This window comes from Gnatocerus cornutus, chromosome 8 (assembly GCF_029298725.1).
Source record: "Gnatocerus cornutus isolate USDA-ARS CGAHR chromosome 8, icGnaCorn1.1, whole genome shotgun sequence".
Classification (NCBI taxonomy): Eukaryota; Metazoa; Arthropoda; class Insecta; order Coleoptera; family Tenebrionidae; genus Gnatocerus; species Gnatocerus cornutus.
Genome location: NC_142240.1, coordinates 334,964 through 349,421, shown reverse-complemented (window position 1 = coordinate 349,421; position 14,458 = coordinate 334,964). Strand labels below are relative to the sequence as shown.

The 14,458-nt window shown below is 44.4% G+C and overlaps 2 protein-coding genes and 1 non-coding gene across 3 annotated transcripts; 1 reads left to right on the top strand and 2 right to left on the bottom strand.

The window, feature by feature from the left end:
- Window positions 1-4,406: 4,406 nt before the first annotated feature.
- Window positions 4,407-4,874, bottom strand: LOC148169264 (uncharacterized). The gene is made up of 2 exons (XM_088043526.1): window positions 4,864-4,874; window positions 4,407-4,821 (listed from the first exon to the last, which is right to left on the bottom strand). Exons 1-2 carry the CDS (start codon window positions 4,872-4,874, stop codon window positions 4,407-4,409), a joined length of 426 nt encoding a protein of 141 aa, XP_087899652.1.
- A 574-nt stretch (window positions 4,875-5,448) lies between these two features.
- LOC148169263 (uncharacterized) lies at window positions 5,449-6,213 on the bottom strand. The gene has a single exon (XM_088043525.1). The coding sequence runs from the start codon at window positions 6,211-6,213 to the stop codon at window positions 5,449-5,451; it is 765 nt and encodes a 254-aa protein (XP_087899651.1).
- Window positions 6,214-8,114: 1,901 nt separating this feature from the next.
- Window positions 8,115-8,233, top strand: LOC148169262 (5S ribosomal RNA). Its single transcript, XR_015770669.1, has one exon. It is a non-coding gene; the product is annotated as a 5S ribosomal RNA (ribosomal RNA).
- The last annotated feature ends 6,225 nt before the right edge of the window (window positions 8,234-14,458 follow it).

The window sequence follows — 14,458 nt, the reverse complement described above, 5'->3', positions numbered from 1 at the left end:
TAACTTGCTTCCGCAACAACAATTCGGCTTTAGATCAGAACGTAGCACTCAAAATCCTTTAGTAGACTTGCAAACCGACATCATCAGACACGCCAACCTTGGAGAGTGCACCGTAGGTGCCTTTTTAGACATCGAAAGAGCATTTGACAAGGTCTGGCACGACGGTCTGGGGCAAAAACTCATCAATCTCGGAATCAATCTTAAATTCACAAAGCTCATCGTCTCCTTTCTCACCAACCGATCCTGCAGGATCAAATTCAACGACGCCTTCTCTAACACCTTTACACTAAAGGCCGGAGTCCCACAAGGCTCCGTCCTGTCACCTTTGTTGTACATTATATACTGCAGTGATTTTCCAATTTCAGATTCCCTCCGGACCAAAACGAGGTTGTTTGCTGACGATTCGGCAATCTGGTCTAGCCACCGGAGCGCCGAAAAGGCTTCAGACATCCTCCAGAAAGAACTTCATCGAGTCGAAAAATGGACAAACACCTGGAGAGTGAAAACCAACCCTACCAAATGCCAATCCATCTGCTTCACCTACCCCAAAGCCCAGAAACAACGTCTCAACTTTAAACTCAACACACGGCTAACTATAAACAATCAATCTCTTACTCAAACTAATTCTCTCACTTACTTAGGTATCACTTTCTCTTCTACTTGTACCCTTAACGAGGACCTGAAAAGGACGATGAAGAAAGCACGCAATCGATCAAACCTTTTGTATCGCATTCGCGGCCGGATTCGGGGTTGCAGCTCAGAAACTCTACACCACACGTACAAACTTTTCATACGCCCTATCTTTGAATACAGATCTCTGCTTTACGCCTCGCTCTCTAACCGCATGCTCTTTAAAGTTTCTTCTTTCGAACGCCACACACTTAGACAAATCTTCCGACTTGACCGCGAATTTCCATCTAACGACTTGCATGAACACACTAAAACTACTCCCATTACTGATCGATTCACTAAACTCCGCACTCGCTACATAACACGCACGCTTGCTAGTAACAATAACCGTCTTGCCATTCAAACTTTGCACACATCTTACAAGCTTCCTACTAAAAACCGCATGATCAACGCTATTCCCAAAAAACCTGCTGTCAAGCAGAAACACCTTCCCACAGCACTTCTCTCAGCATCATTCCCTAACCTACCCGCAGCTCTCCAGGAGCTGGTCGAAGACACACCCATCTCGATGAGATGAAGAGGTCCTTTCCCAGGACGAGACCACTTCCCTCCTTCTCTTTCTCTTCCAGGTTTCTCTTTCAGCCTCGAAGTCCTCAGATGATCATCAGGTTACCCACGAAGAGTTCCAGGATTCCCATGAAAAGCTCAAGGATACCCACGAAGAGTCCCAGGATTTCCACAGACTCCCAGGACACCCATGAAGAGTTCCAGGAACCCCATGAAAAATCCCAGGAAACCCACGAAGAGTTCACTTTCTTCTTCTGCTTCTCTACCTTTTTCAAATTTCCATTTATTTTTAATTCCTAGTTATTTTTCAAATACATTTTGTAGTCATATTTAAGAACCAATTTTATATAGAATAAGTCTTAGAATTGTTCATTAAAATACCAGGTCCGCCGAAAAGGCCAAAAGCCTCACCAGCGGCCAAATAAACTGTAATATCTTAAGTACTCGATGTAAATACCATTACTATACTGAATAAAATGTATTTTGACTTGACTTGACTTGACGCTTTCGGCATTTATTTGAAGCAGTACGTTTGTCCGTGCGCTTCGTGTCGTCAGTCGCAGTAGGTGTGGTGTTTTGGCTGTTTAACGTAATACAACAAACAACAACATGTCCGGAAGAGGAAAAGGCGGTAAAGTGAAGGGAAAGGCGAAGTCTCGTTCCAGTCGTGCCGGACTTCAGTTCCCCGTCGGCAGAATTCATCGTCTTCTGCGTAAAGGAAACTACGCCGAAAGAGTGGGTGCAGGTGCTCCCGTTTATTTGGCAGCCGTTATGGAATATCTCGCCGCTGAAGTACTCGAATTGGCAGGAAACGCCGCCAGAGATAACAAGAAAACACGTATCATTCCGAGACATCTTCAATTGGCCATAAGGAACGACGAGGAGTTAAACAAGCTCCTTTCCGGCGTGACCATCGCCCAAGGCGGTGTCTTGCCTAACATCCAGGCGGTTTTGTTGCCAAAGAAGACCGAAAAGAAGCCTTAAATTTAATTCGTTCGTCGTCGTCTTCTCAAACGAAAAACAAAAACTTGTATAAAAGACCATCTTCACATCGGCCCTTCTCAGGGCCAAAAATTCAACTCGAACGAATTGATTTTTTCGCCAAAAAAAAAAAAACAACAACCTACCTATGAGAATCATGTTAATAGTTATTTACAGTCGCGTGTGGTAACTTACATTTTACAGCGCGAAATCAGTTTGAAGCACGACGGCGTAGCCCCGGAGTGCTTTAATCATTGAGCTCTGTAAAATGGTTAACGCACAAGAGTTGTATTAAACTTTTTGGCCGTAAAATTTTAATTTAAATAATTGGATTTTTCAAAATTTATGGGAACTGTCACATCTGACATTTGTAAATTTCATCATCTGTCAATTCTGTCAATTTTGTAGTTGGTGCACAAAAAGTACACAAGATGGCGCTGTATAAAAAACGTTTTAATATTACTTAAAAAATAGAAATATTGTCTTAATTGAGATAATAATTTAGGTAGATTCCACTTTGGTGATCAATCTTCATTATGGGTAAAGTGATTTTAATTTATAAACGCATGTGAAGAGCAGACGATTTGGGCAATTTTTTTACAGCACGGCGTGTGTAAACGTCCAGGGCGCTTGTAAATCTAGTGTTTCCGAAGCTGTCAATTGAATGTTAATTTGACGTTTACAATTCATGAGACCAAAAAAGTCTTTTCGATTTCACTTAGCCAAACGTCGTTAGATTTAATAAAACAAACGCATAAATATCGGAATTTCTGTTACTTTTTTTTTTTTTTTTGATCGAAAGAAAACCTAATAATTTATTCATACTGATTTATCGAAAAAGATCCATTTTAAGAAGTTAAATCGATTAATTAATTAATTCATTATACGAGCGCAGACTGAACGGAAAATTTTCGATTGCGTTCAACCAAGAAAGATGATTTTTACGACTTTTTATCGTAATTTTTAGAAAATTTCAACGCCCGACGAAAGCACGAACTCGACAAAACTATCTATTGATTATTTAATTCAAGAAACATTCCGATTCGTCGTAAATTTTTGCACATTTCCCACATGAAACTGTTAAGAACGCATGCATGCATACAGACACCGATGGTAGCCTATACGTGCTCTCCGTCTCGAACATCCTAATACAATCAATCGTTTTATTTTGTGACGTAGGCGGCTATGAGATTTTGTTTCAAGTCACGTCTGAGAGTAACTTCTACCCCACATTTGACATAACCTCAAATTTACTCATCATGGCAAAAACATTCTTTTTTGAAACCTCAAGCTATTTTAGTGTCTTAATGACCGACCGGATGTAACGATCGTCATTTGATGAGAGGATTTATTTATTACTTGTCAAAGTTTTTCGCTTTTTCCAGGTTCTAACCTAAAACTGTTAAAATTGTCAAGGCCACCTGGATCACAAATTAAAATGATCACTCCGTACGTTTTTTTTTTTTTTTATTATTATTATTTCGAATTAAAGACAAAACACATATGAGCAACATATTTAATTCGCTTGATTTATTTTGTGGTTCTGAAAAGAACCGTTTTTTTTTTGTTTGCCTGCGGGGGGGGGTTGTTGTTATTCCTCTGAGGGTGCGGATATACACGTCATAAAATGATAAAATTAACCGCCGAAACCGTAAAGGGTACGACCTTGACGTTTCAGGGCGTAGACGACGTCCATGGCGGTGACGGTCTTACGTTTTGCGTGTTCGGTGTAAGTTACGGCGTCACGGATGACGTTCTCGAGGAAGACCTTCAACACACCTCTGGTTTCTTCGTAGATGAGACCGGAAATACGTTTCACACCACCACGACGAGCCAATCTTCTGATCGCCGGTTTCGTTATACCTTGGATGTTATCGCGGAGAACTTTGCGATGACGTTTGGCGCCACCTTTACCCAATCCTTTGCCACCTTTACCACGACCGGTCATCTTGATAAAATTAGGAAATTCTTCGTACAAAACGACGTAGCTTCGACCAAGTTCGTTATGGAACTACCGTCAAAATTTCATTCTAGGAGACTATTTATAAGTTACGGCAGCTCCACCTCGCGTTAAAAACGAATCCACCAATGGCGTCGCCGTATGACTCATCGAGTTTATAAAACGGCCGTTCGAGCGACGCAAATTTTCAGTTGACTTTCGAACGTTCGTACGTACGGTCGGTCGGTCAGGTCAGTCGAAGCTACTACGTTAATTGATAAGTTTCAATTCATCCAAGATGGCGAGAACTAAACAGACGGCTCGTAAATCCACCGGTGGCAAGGCACCTAGGAAACAGTTGGCCACGAAGGCGGCCAGAAAAAGCGCTCCCGCGACAGGAGGTGTCAAGAAACCTCACCGTTACAGGCCCGGCACGGTCGCCCTTCGTGAGATTCGTCGTTATCAAAAGAGCACTGAACTTTTGATCCGCAAGCTGCCTTTCCAACGTCTCGTCCGAGAGATCGCCCAAGATTTCAAGACCGATCTCCGTTTCCAAAGTTCGGCCGTGATGGCACTTCAAGAAGCCAGCGAGGCGTACCTCGTCGGCCTCTTCGAAGACACCAACTTGTGCGCCATCCACGCCAAACGTGTCACGATCATGCCGAAAGACATCCAATTGGCGAGACGCATTCGTGGCGAGAGGGCTTAAATTTCATCCGATGACGATTCGACCACCTGGAATTAACAAATTCTTCATCTACGAAGGTGTTAAAAGGAGAAAAAAAAAAAAAAAATCGGTTCTTTTCAGAACCACAATTATTTTCCAACGAATTAAAAATTTATCGTTCGCGCATGCAACTTCTTGAGATAAATATTAAAAAAAAAAAAAAAAAAAAGTTAGGTTATGTGATTTATTCACAAAACTCGTACTTACATAAAACGATAAACTTTTGTTTTTCTTTTTTTCTTTTTCATTTCATGAAATGTAATAGAAATGTTGCCAAATTATCACCCAGTTTCTTTTAACTGAGACTATTTGAAACAACATTATTATATTAAGTTTATCATTCTTTGTAAAACACTGTTTGGAATATCGAGTTACGAGGCGGGAAAATTATGAATGAAATAAGTATCTCAAGAATGTATGCATTATTTTAAGCGAATCTTTCGTTCGTTTCTTGAAAATAATTGTGGCCCTGAAAAGGGCCATTTATTTGTTGTATCGATGGTGCCCCTACGTCGATATATACGATCGGAGCACGTTCCCGAAACCACCAGGACGTCGTCGTCGTCGCCGTTGAAAAAATTAAATCATCATCGTCGTCGACTTTTCACTTCTTTCTCTTGGGTGAAGCGGTTTTTTTGGCTTTGGCGGTGACGGCTTTCGCCGTTTTCGGTTTTGGCGCTTTAGGTTTCTTCGTTGGACCGGCCTTGTTGGATTTCTTCGCTTTCGATGGGGTCTTGGGTTGTTTGACGGGCGATCTGGAGGCGGCGCTGGCTTTCTTTTCGGGAGCGGACGCAGCCTTTCTCGCCTTCGATACGGCGACGCTCTTCTTTTCGGCGGCAGTTTTCTTAGATTTCGCCGAAGCGGCGGGGGCGGTCTTCTTACCGGCCTTAGAGGCGGATCCTTTTTCGGCGGACGTCGGCGCTGACGCGACGGAACGTTTCGCAACGCCCGTCTTTTTGGATTTTGCCGATGACGACGCGGTCGCAGCGGCTGACCTCTTTTTCGTGGCGGACGGAGCCTTAGCTGCACCGGTGACGGCAGAAGCCAACTTGAACGAACCGGAAGCTCCTTTTCCTTTGGTTTGGACCAACGAACCTGAAGCGACGGCTCCCTTAAGGTACTTCTTGATGAAAGGCGCGAATTTTTCCGCGTCGACTTTGTAGTTGGCCGCGACGTATTTCTTGATCGCCTGCAACGAAGAACCGCCGCGTTCCTTCAAACCCTTGATGGCGTTGGTGACCATCTCCGAAGTGGGCGGATGAGAAGGTTTGCTTCTCGGATTTTTGGGCTTTTTCTCTTTCTTCACCGGTGAGGAGCCGGAAGTGGCACCGGCGACCGTCGAAGCTGCTTGATTTTCTACGTCGGCCATATTTTCGTGTTTTTTTTTCTTTTTATTATGGGCAGGTATGTACTTATTCTTCGTGAAAGAACGAATGAACTTTACAGAACGAATTGGGCGCCAAAGTCAAAGTGTTGGCGCGTTCGAAAACGCGCGGACCGCGGACTAAACGAGAGCCTTCTCGTCAAGTTAGAAAATTCAGTGGGCCTCGAATCCAGCTTTCGCGTGATGGCATCGTTCTCTTTACGCGAAGATCACCGCCTCCGGGTGCGGGAACGTGAGCGATTCGGTCGGCGATGGCCTCCTGGATTACCTCAAGTTTTCCCGGACGACCAGCCGACCTCCAAAAGCGAACGGGGACCGATCGAACGTCGACTCGAACAAAGACCTTCCGAAACAAGGAGATGACATCCAAGTTCGACGTAGACGTTACGCGTTTTCCACGAATAACAGGAAAGTTACGCTTTCGACCAGACAAACTTGGAACCATCCTCTACAAGTTTCACGAACGAAACGGTCGAAAAGTACGTGCGATGTTATCGAAAATCGCCTCGCAAAGAGACGCAGCACGGATCGGAACGACGACCGACGAACGTGCAGAGTGTAGGAAAAAAATTCCCAAAAGGTCGAAGATGACGTCCGAAGAGGTCGAATTTTTTCAAGAACGAAGATAAAACCGTCCCCTTTCGTGTGAGTTGATTTTTGAAAACGATCTTGACGAACAAGTCGGAAAAAAAACGACGTCAATTTCGGACTCGACCATGAGAAACGAATTTATACGACGAACGGACTTTTTCAACGACTTTTTCCGCAAAATCGGCATTTTTTTCTCAAAAATGACCTCACACGACAAAATCCGATCATCGAAGCTTGACCGAAAACAGTTTTGACGGCGAAATTCTCGTCAATTTAACGAAAATAAAGAGAAAATCAGACAGACGACCGTCGAACATCGAGCGACGGGAACGGACGAGATTTTTAATTTTTCTCGGCAATTCATTTCGAAAGAAGCAATTTCTCTCGAAGAAACCATTTTATTATCCAAGAAAAAATACCCAAACACCACAAACCAAAAAAAATACGAAAATCTTGCATTGTTTGCATTTTACCGACACTCCAAACAAAACTACGTCGATGTCGGCGGATTTTCGGTCGGTCGTCGGTCGACAGAAATCGAACGAAATTTTCATTCGTTCTTGACAAAAACGAAAAACATACAAATTCACAAAACATTCCCTCTTAATCGTCGACATTTCGAGTAGAAACGACGTACGACGAACGTTTTTAAATGAAATATGTACTCACTTAAACGTTCTTGTTTAAACGTGACGACGACGACACTTTCGACAACACATCACTATGAATCGAACGTCAGAAAAAGAATGAATCGAAAACAAATCATGAAACAACAACACCTCGCCTCGCCCGACCAGAGTGGTGGGAATTTCGATGAATGAACGGACAAAGAAACCGACCCTGTTATCAGTTCGCAGAAAGAAAGAAAGCAGGTAGCGGCGGCGGCGGCGAACCTTCAACCGTAGTATTACGGTCAGTTCATGAATTAACCCCGTTCGGGGTTCATTTATCTACGGTCTGTGTCGGCGTTTACATCAAGTGGGTGCCGTTTTCATCTAAGCAAGTAAGTAAAATCAATTTTAAATCAAATTTTAAATTACGTTAATCGCAAGTGATTCGTACAGATCGTCAAACGAACAACAATTTGACGCCTGATACGACGAGTTCTTTCTCGTCATTTCGTCGCAAAAAAAAATACTAGAAAAGCCACTCGCAAAAAAGAAAAAATTTAATTTCTTCTTTTAAATCTTGTATATTTTCTGAAATGCGTACCATCGAAGACTGTCACATTCAAACGATAGAACAATCACAAAAAAATCGTCAACGACGACCTACCATATTGGAAAATTTTACCAGGCAACGGCCATACCACGTTGAATGCACCGCTTCTCGTCTGATCAGCGAAGTTAAGCAACGTCGGGCGCGGTCAGTACTTGGATGGGTGACCGCTTGGGAACACCGCGTGCCGTTGTCTCTCCTCTTTTCTTTTTTAATTAACATTTCTGATGTCAAACTTTTTTTAAATATATATATATTTTTTTTTTTCCATCGTCGTTTATATTCTCTCTGAGGAACTTATAGTTTATTAAGACAAAAATTTTTAATTCGTTCGAGTTGAATTTGTGGTTCTGAAAAGAACCGATTTTTTTTTTTTTTTTGTTGTTGTTTTTCCAACCAACTTCCAAGCTGCTCGAGGAGGATTTTTACTTTGAACTGGTGTATTTGGTGACGGCCTTGGTTCCTTCAGAAACGGCGTGCTTCGCCAATTCACCGGGCAAAAGAAGACGCACCGCCGTCTGGATCTCCCTGCTGGTTATGGTCGAACGTTTGTTGTAATGAGCGAGACGACTCGCTTCGGCGGCTATACGTTCGAAGATGTCGTTCACGAAACTGTTCATGATAGACATAGCCTTGCTGGAGATACCGGTATCGGGATGGACCTGCTTCAACACCTTGTAAATGTAGATGGCGTAACTCTCCTTCCTCCTGCGCTTCTTTTTCTTGTCGCTCTTCGAGATGTTCTTTTGAGCTTTTCCGGCCTTCTTGGCCGCCTTACCGCTGGTCTTGGGTGGCATTATATACTTTTTTTCTGGTCGTAGAGTTATAAAAACGTTTAAAAAAACAGAGAAAACGAGACAGACACGACGTGCACGTTACGACGAGTATACTCGATCTAAAACGCCGCACATCATCATTTGGTCTGTGGTTACTTTTTCGTGGTCTCACGATCTTCGTGTTCTTCCACAGTCATGGATCCTTTTCTTCGGTGGTTTTCTTCTTTCTTCTTGTTTTCTTCGGTGGCCTATTGTTTCGGTGGTTTTTCTTCTTTCTTCTTCGGTGGGTCTTGTGTTTCCAGTGTGGGACCTTTTCTTCTTCTTCTTCTTCTTTCTTCTATTCTTCTTCCATTGCGAGTCTTGGCCTCTTGAATCTTCTCGTGGTGGTTTCCTCTGTTTGCTTCCGAATTGTTGGGTTGTCATGTTCTGCTGCCTTCTCGAAGTGCCTCCTGGCGATCTTCTGGATGACATCTTCAATGGGTGGAATCTTCAGGTCGTTGTGGATTTGTTCGTTGGTCATGAACCATGGGGCGTCGATGGCGTTCCTCAGGGTCCTGTTCTGCACGATTTGGAGTTTCTTCTTTCTTCTTTCGTCTGCTTGGTTCCAGGTTGGTGCTCCGTACGTCATGGTGGGCCTAATAACAGAAGTGTAAATACGTATTTTGTTTTCAATACTTACCTTACTCCTCCGGTTGAGGAGTGGGTAGAGTTCCTGGTTGATCCTTTTCGCCTTGATTTCCGCTTCGTTGATGTGCTTCTGGAAGTCAAGTTTTTGGTCCATGGTGATTCCAAGGTACTTGACTTCCGTCTTCCATGGGATGTCTTCTTCGCTGAACTTGATGCTTCTTATTGGTTTGTGCTTCTTTGGTCTCTTCGTGAAGATGATTCCGTTGCTCTTCTTCCCGTTGACTTTGATCTTCCATTTTTCTGTCCATTTTTCGATTTCCTCCAGGTGGGTGTTGATCTTCTTGGCGAGTCCTGCGGTGTGTCTTCCTTGGGCCAGGATGGCCGTGTCGTCCGCGAACGTAGCGATGACGGTGTCATCCGTCGTTGGAACGTCCGCGGTGTAGAGCAAATACAGGAGCGGCCCTAGGACAGAACCCTGAGGGACTCCTGCTTTGCTCCACTTCTTGGTGGATTCCTCTTCGTTGACTTTGACCTGAAAACAGCGATTAGTAAGGTACGAGTGGATTAACTTACCGTAGGCCAACGGGATCCGGAAATCGATAAGTTTCCGGACGAGTCCTTGGTGCCAGACTCTGTCGAAGGCCTTTTCGATGTCCAAAAAGACTCCTGTTGTCACTTTTGAGACGTTGAATCCTTGGATGATGAAGTCTGTGATCCTTGTTGTTTGGTGGATGGTTCCGTGTCTTCTTCTGAATCCGTGTTGTTCTTCCGGGATGATTTTTCTTTCTTCAATTACTTCGAGAATTCTTCTTTGGATGACTCGTTCGGCTACCTTGCTCAGACTGGAGAGCAGACTGATGGGTCGGTAGCTGGCGGGGTCCTTCTTCTTCTTTCCTGGTTTGTGGATCATGATGATTCTTGCTTCCTTCCATGCTTCCGGGAACTTCCGGAGACCTAAAATTGCATTGGTTATTTTCAGTAGTGCTTGTTTACCTACCTGTGGCAATTTTTGGATTGCCGTGTTGGTGATTCCGTCCTTTCCCGGAGCTTTCTTCGGGTTGAGGTCCTTGATGATTCTTTCGATTTCTTCTTCGGTTGCTTCATCCATCCTGTACCCTTCTGGTACCTGGAGGTGATGCTGGACGTTCTGGTCGGTTTCCATCTCGAAGTTCCTGTCCTGTGAGGGGTTGTTGGTGAATTGTTCTTCCATCTTCTCCGCGAAAACTTCTGCCTTCTCCCTGTCTTCGTACGCCGTTCCGGTTTCCGTTTCGAGGGGGGGGATTTCTTCTCTTTTCTTCCTCAGTGCTCTTGCCATTCTCCATGGTGGATGATCTTCTTCGTTAAGTTCTTCCATTTTTCTTTCCCACTTCCGGTTTTCTTCTTCCCTGAGAATCCGGCTGAGTTCGTGGTTCCATCTGTTGAGTTCGCTCTTGTCCTGTGGTGCGAGGGTTCTCTGAAACACTTTTTTAGCTTTTCTTTTTTTCTTGACGATCTCTTTGATCTCGTCGCGAACTTTCTCTGGTATTTCATATTGAATCTTACTCGTTTTGGATTTTTCCATCGCTGATTGAATGGCTCCTTCAAGTTTCTTCGTTGCTTCTTCTAGTTCTTCTCCGTTGTTGATGTCGATTTCTTCGATGGTGAAGTTTTCTTCGTACTTGTTCCAGTTGACCTTCTCGATTATCCTTGGTTCTCGCTTTCGGCTTCCGTCCAGCGTCAGCACGATCGGGTTGTGATCGGAACTGAGCTCGTCTTCCACTTCCAGCTTGAACCTTTTGTTGATGTCCTTGATGATTCCGATGTCCAGGATGTCCGGCTGTCCACAGTTTCCAGGCGGGTATCTTGTCGGCTCATCTGTGGAAATAACGGTGAGTGTTCGATTTTCTACGTACCTTAAAAGTTTTCTTCCTTGCGTGTTGGTGATTTTGCTGTTCCAGACGATGTGTTTGGCGTTGAAGTCGCCCATTGCGATCGTCGGTTCCCTCCTTTTGAAGATTTCGTCGAGTTCCTCTTCGTCGATTGGTGCTCCTGGCGGCGAGTAAACCGCGAACATCGCGAGTTTACCGCTCTTCGTGGAGACCACGATTCCGGTTTGTTCCACGTTTTCATTGGCGGCTGTGTTGTTGAGTGGGTGGTGCTGGATGTTCTTCCTGATGAGAATGGCCACACCCCCTCCTTGTCTGTTTTCTCTGTCTTTTCTAAAACAATAAAAATGTTGAAATTTTAAACTGTCCTTACCTGATAGATGGGTCTCATTTAAGAGGGCCACATCTATTTCCTTCTCCTTGAGGAAGAGCTCCAGCTCTTGCTTCTTATTCTTGATCCCATCTGCGTTCCAGGCGGCGATTTTCAAACCGTCCGCCAGTTGTTTCTTCATTTTTTCTTTTTTTCTTACTCCCACTCAAAGTGTTCTTCTTAATTCGCGGTCATCCTGATGATGCGACCGATGGTTTTGTGGAATTGGAGGATTTCCTCATCCGTTGGATTTTTAGCCTGAAATTGAATCAATAGAGATGACAGTTCTTCAGCTAACTTACCTGTGTCCGTTTTTGGGGCGGACTTTGATTCCGATTTTTTGGAGGAGTGTGGTTTCTCCTCTTCTTTTTTCTTCCTTTCCTCCTGCTGAATTTCCTTGAGTGTTGGTTGCGGCTCCTTCGGGATTTCGGCCCACTTCTTCGGTTCCCTTGACTTCTCCATTCCTGGCCGCTCGGGACACCTTCTCCAGGCGGAGATGTGCTCTCCCCCGCAGTTGGCGCACTTCGCGGCCGTTGTCCTTTGCTTCGTGCACTCGTGTGTGCTGTGATTGCCGGCGCACTTCATGCAGCGGTATTCTGCAAAGCAGTTCCGCTGCACGTGCCCGAACAATTGGCACCGGTGGCACTGCAGTGCCTCCGTGCGCGCCCTCAGCGCCTCGACGGTGACGCACAGACCTAAAATGTTCCTTTTATTATATATCGACTTGTAATCCTTACCAATCTCCACGATGACACACTGTCGTGGTTTCCCTTCTCGATTTTTCATCCGACGGACCATTTCCGCCGGATATCCTTCTTGATGCAATTCTTCTTTGATTTCTTCCTCTGTGACTTCTTGCGGGACTCCTTTGATCACCACCTTCAGTCGCCTTTCTTCCCTGAGTTGGTGAGTGTGGAATTCCTGGCCTTCTTCCTTCAGGAACCGGTACATTGCCCGGTAATCCTGTACCGTTTCCGGCTGGATTTTGATTCCTTCCCTCGTTGACGTTGCCTTCGTCCAGTTTATGTGCTTCCTTTTGAGAGCGGCGCAAACTCTCGTCCACTTCGTTCGGTCTCTTAAAATGATCGGTGTAGTATTTTGTCCAGAATTATCACCTACCTTATTCCGGCGCGGTTCGTCCTCTTTTGTTTCCTTTTCTTCGGTCTTCTCGTTTTCCGGTTCGTCTTGATGGTCGTCGTTGCGGAGTTTTTCGAAGATGTTCTTCGTCTCCACGGGTTTGGGGGATTTCGGAGTCGATCTTTTCGACGTTCTTTTGGGGTTTTCGTACCCTTCTTCTTGTTCTTCCTTCGATTGTCTCTTCTTTCCTTTCTTCTTGGCTTCACCCTCTTCGCGGACTTCCACGTCCATTTCCGGGTCGGAGTCGATGGGGGCCGAATTGGGTTGGGGCTCAGACGTTGACGGGGCACCCATTGCGACGAGAAATTCCCGACGCATGGCGATCACTTCCATCAAGCGATCCAAGGTGTCCACCGTCATGGTGTTGAGGTCCCAGGTACCAGATGCGGCCATTTCGAAAAAGCTTTGGAGATTTGTGGCTTCGAGCGAATTCACAAGTGATGTTCTCAGCACGACAGGTCGTCAGAGAATCAACGCCGCACACCTAAAATCCCTCTATTTATAACGAGCGAGCGTCAAACAGACGCTCCACCTTAGTTCGTCGTTCGACCATTGCCTTAACGAGATGGCGCTGTACCGACCATATAAATTTCTAGCCTTCCACGCTTTCGGCATTTATTTGAAGCAGTACGTTTGTCCGTGCGCTTCGTGTCGTCAGTCGCAGTAGGTGTGGTGTTTTGGCTGTTTAACGTAATACAACAAACAACAACATGTCCGGAAGAGGAAAAGGCGGTAAAGTGAAGGGAAAGGCGAAGTCTCGTTCCAGTCGTGCCGGACTTCAGTTCCCCGTCGGCAGAATTCATCGTCTTCTGCGTAAAGGAAACTACGCCGAAAGAGTGGGTGCAGGTGCTCCCGTTTATTTGGCAGCCGTTATGGAATATCTCGCCGCTGAAGTACTCGAATTGGCAGGAAACGCCGCCAGAGATAACAAGAAAACACGTATCATTCCGAGACATCTTCAATTGGCCATAAGGAACGACGAGGAGTTAAACAAGCTCCTTTCCGGCGTGACCATCGCCCAAGGCGGTGTCTTGCCTAACATCCAGGCGGTTTTGTTGCCAAAGAAGACCGAAAAGAAGCCTTAAATTTAATTCGTTCGTCGTCGTCTTCTCAAACGAAAAACAAAAACTTGTATAAAAGACCATCTTCACATCGGCCCTTCTCAGGGCCAAAAATTCAACTCGAACGAATTGATTTTTTCGCCAAAAAAAAAAAAAACAACAACCTACCTATGAGAATCATGTTAATAGTTATTTACAGTCGCGTGTGGTAACTTACATTTTACAGCGCGAAATCAGTTTGAAGCACGACGGCGTAGCCCCGGAGTGCTTTAATCATTGAGCTCTGTAAAATGGTTAACGCACAAGAGTTGTATTAAACTTTTTGGCCGTAAAATTTTAATTTAAATAATTGGATTTTTCAAAATTTATGGGAACTGTCACATCTGACATTTGTAAATTTCATCATCTGTCAATTCTGTCAATTTTGTAGTTGGTGCACAAAAAGTACACAAGATGGCGCTGTATAAAAAACGTTTTAATATTACTTAAAAAATAGAAATATTGTCTTAATTGAGATAATAATTTAGGTAGATTCCACTTTGGTGATCAATCTTCATTATGGGTAAAGTGATTTTAATTTATAAA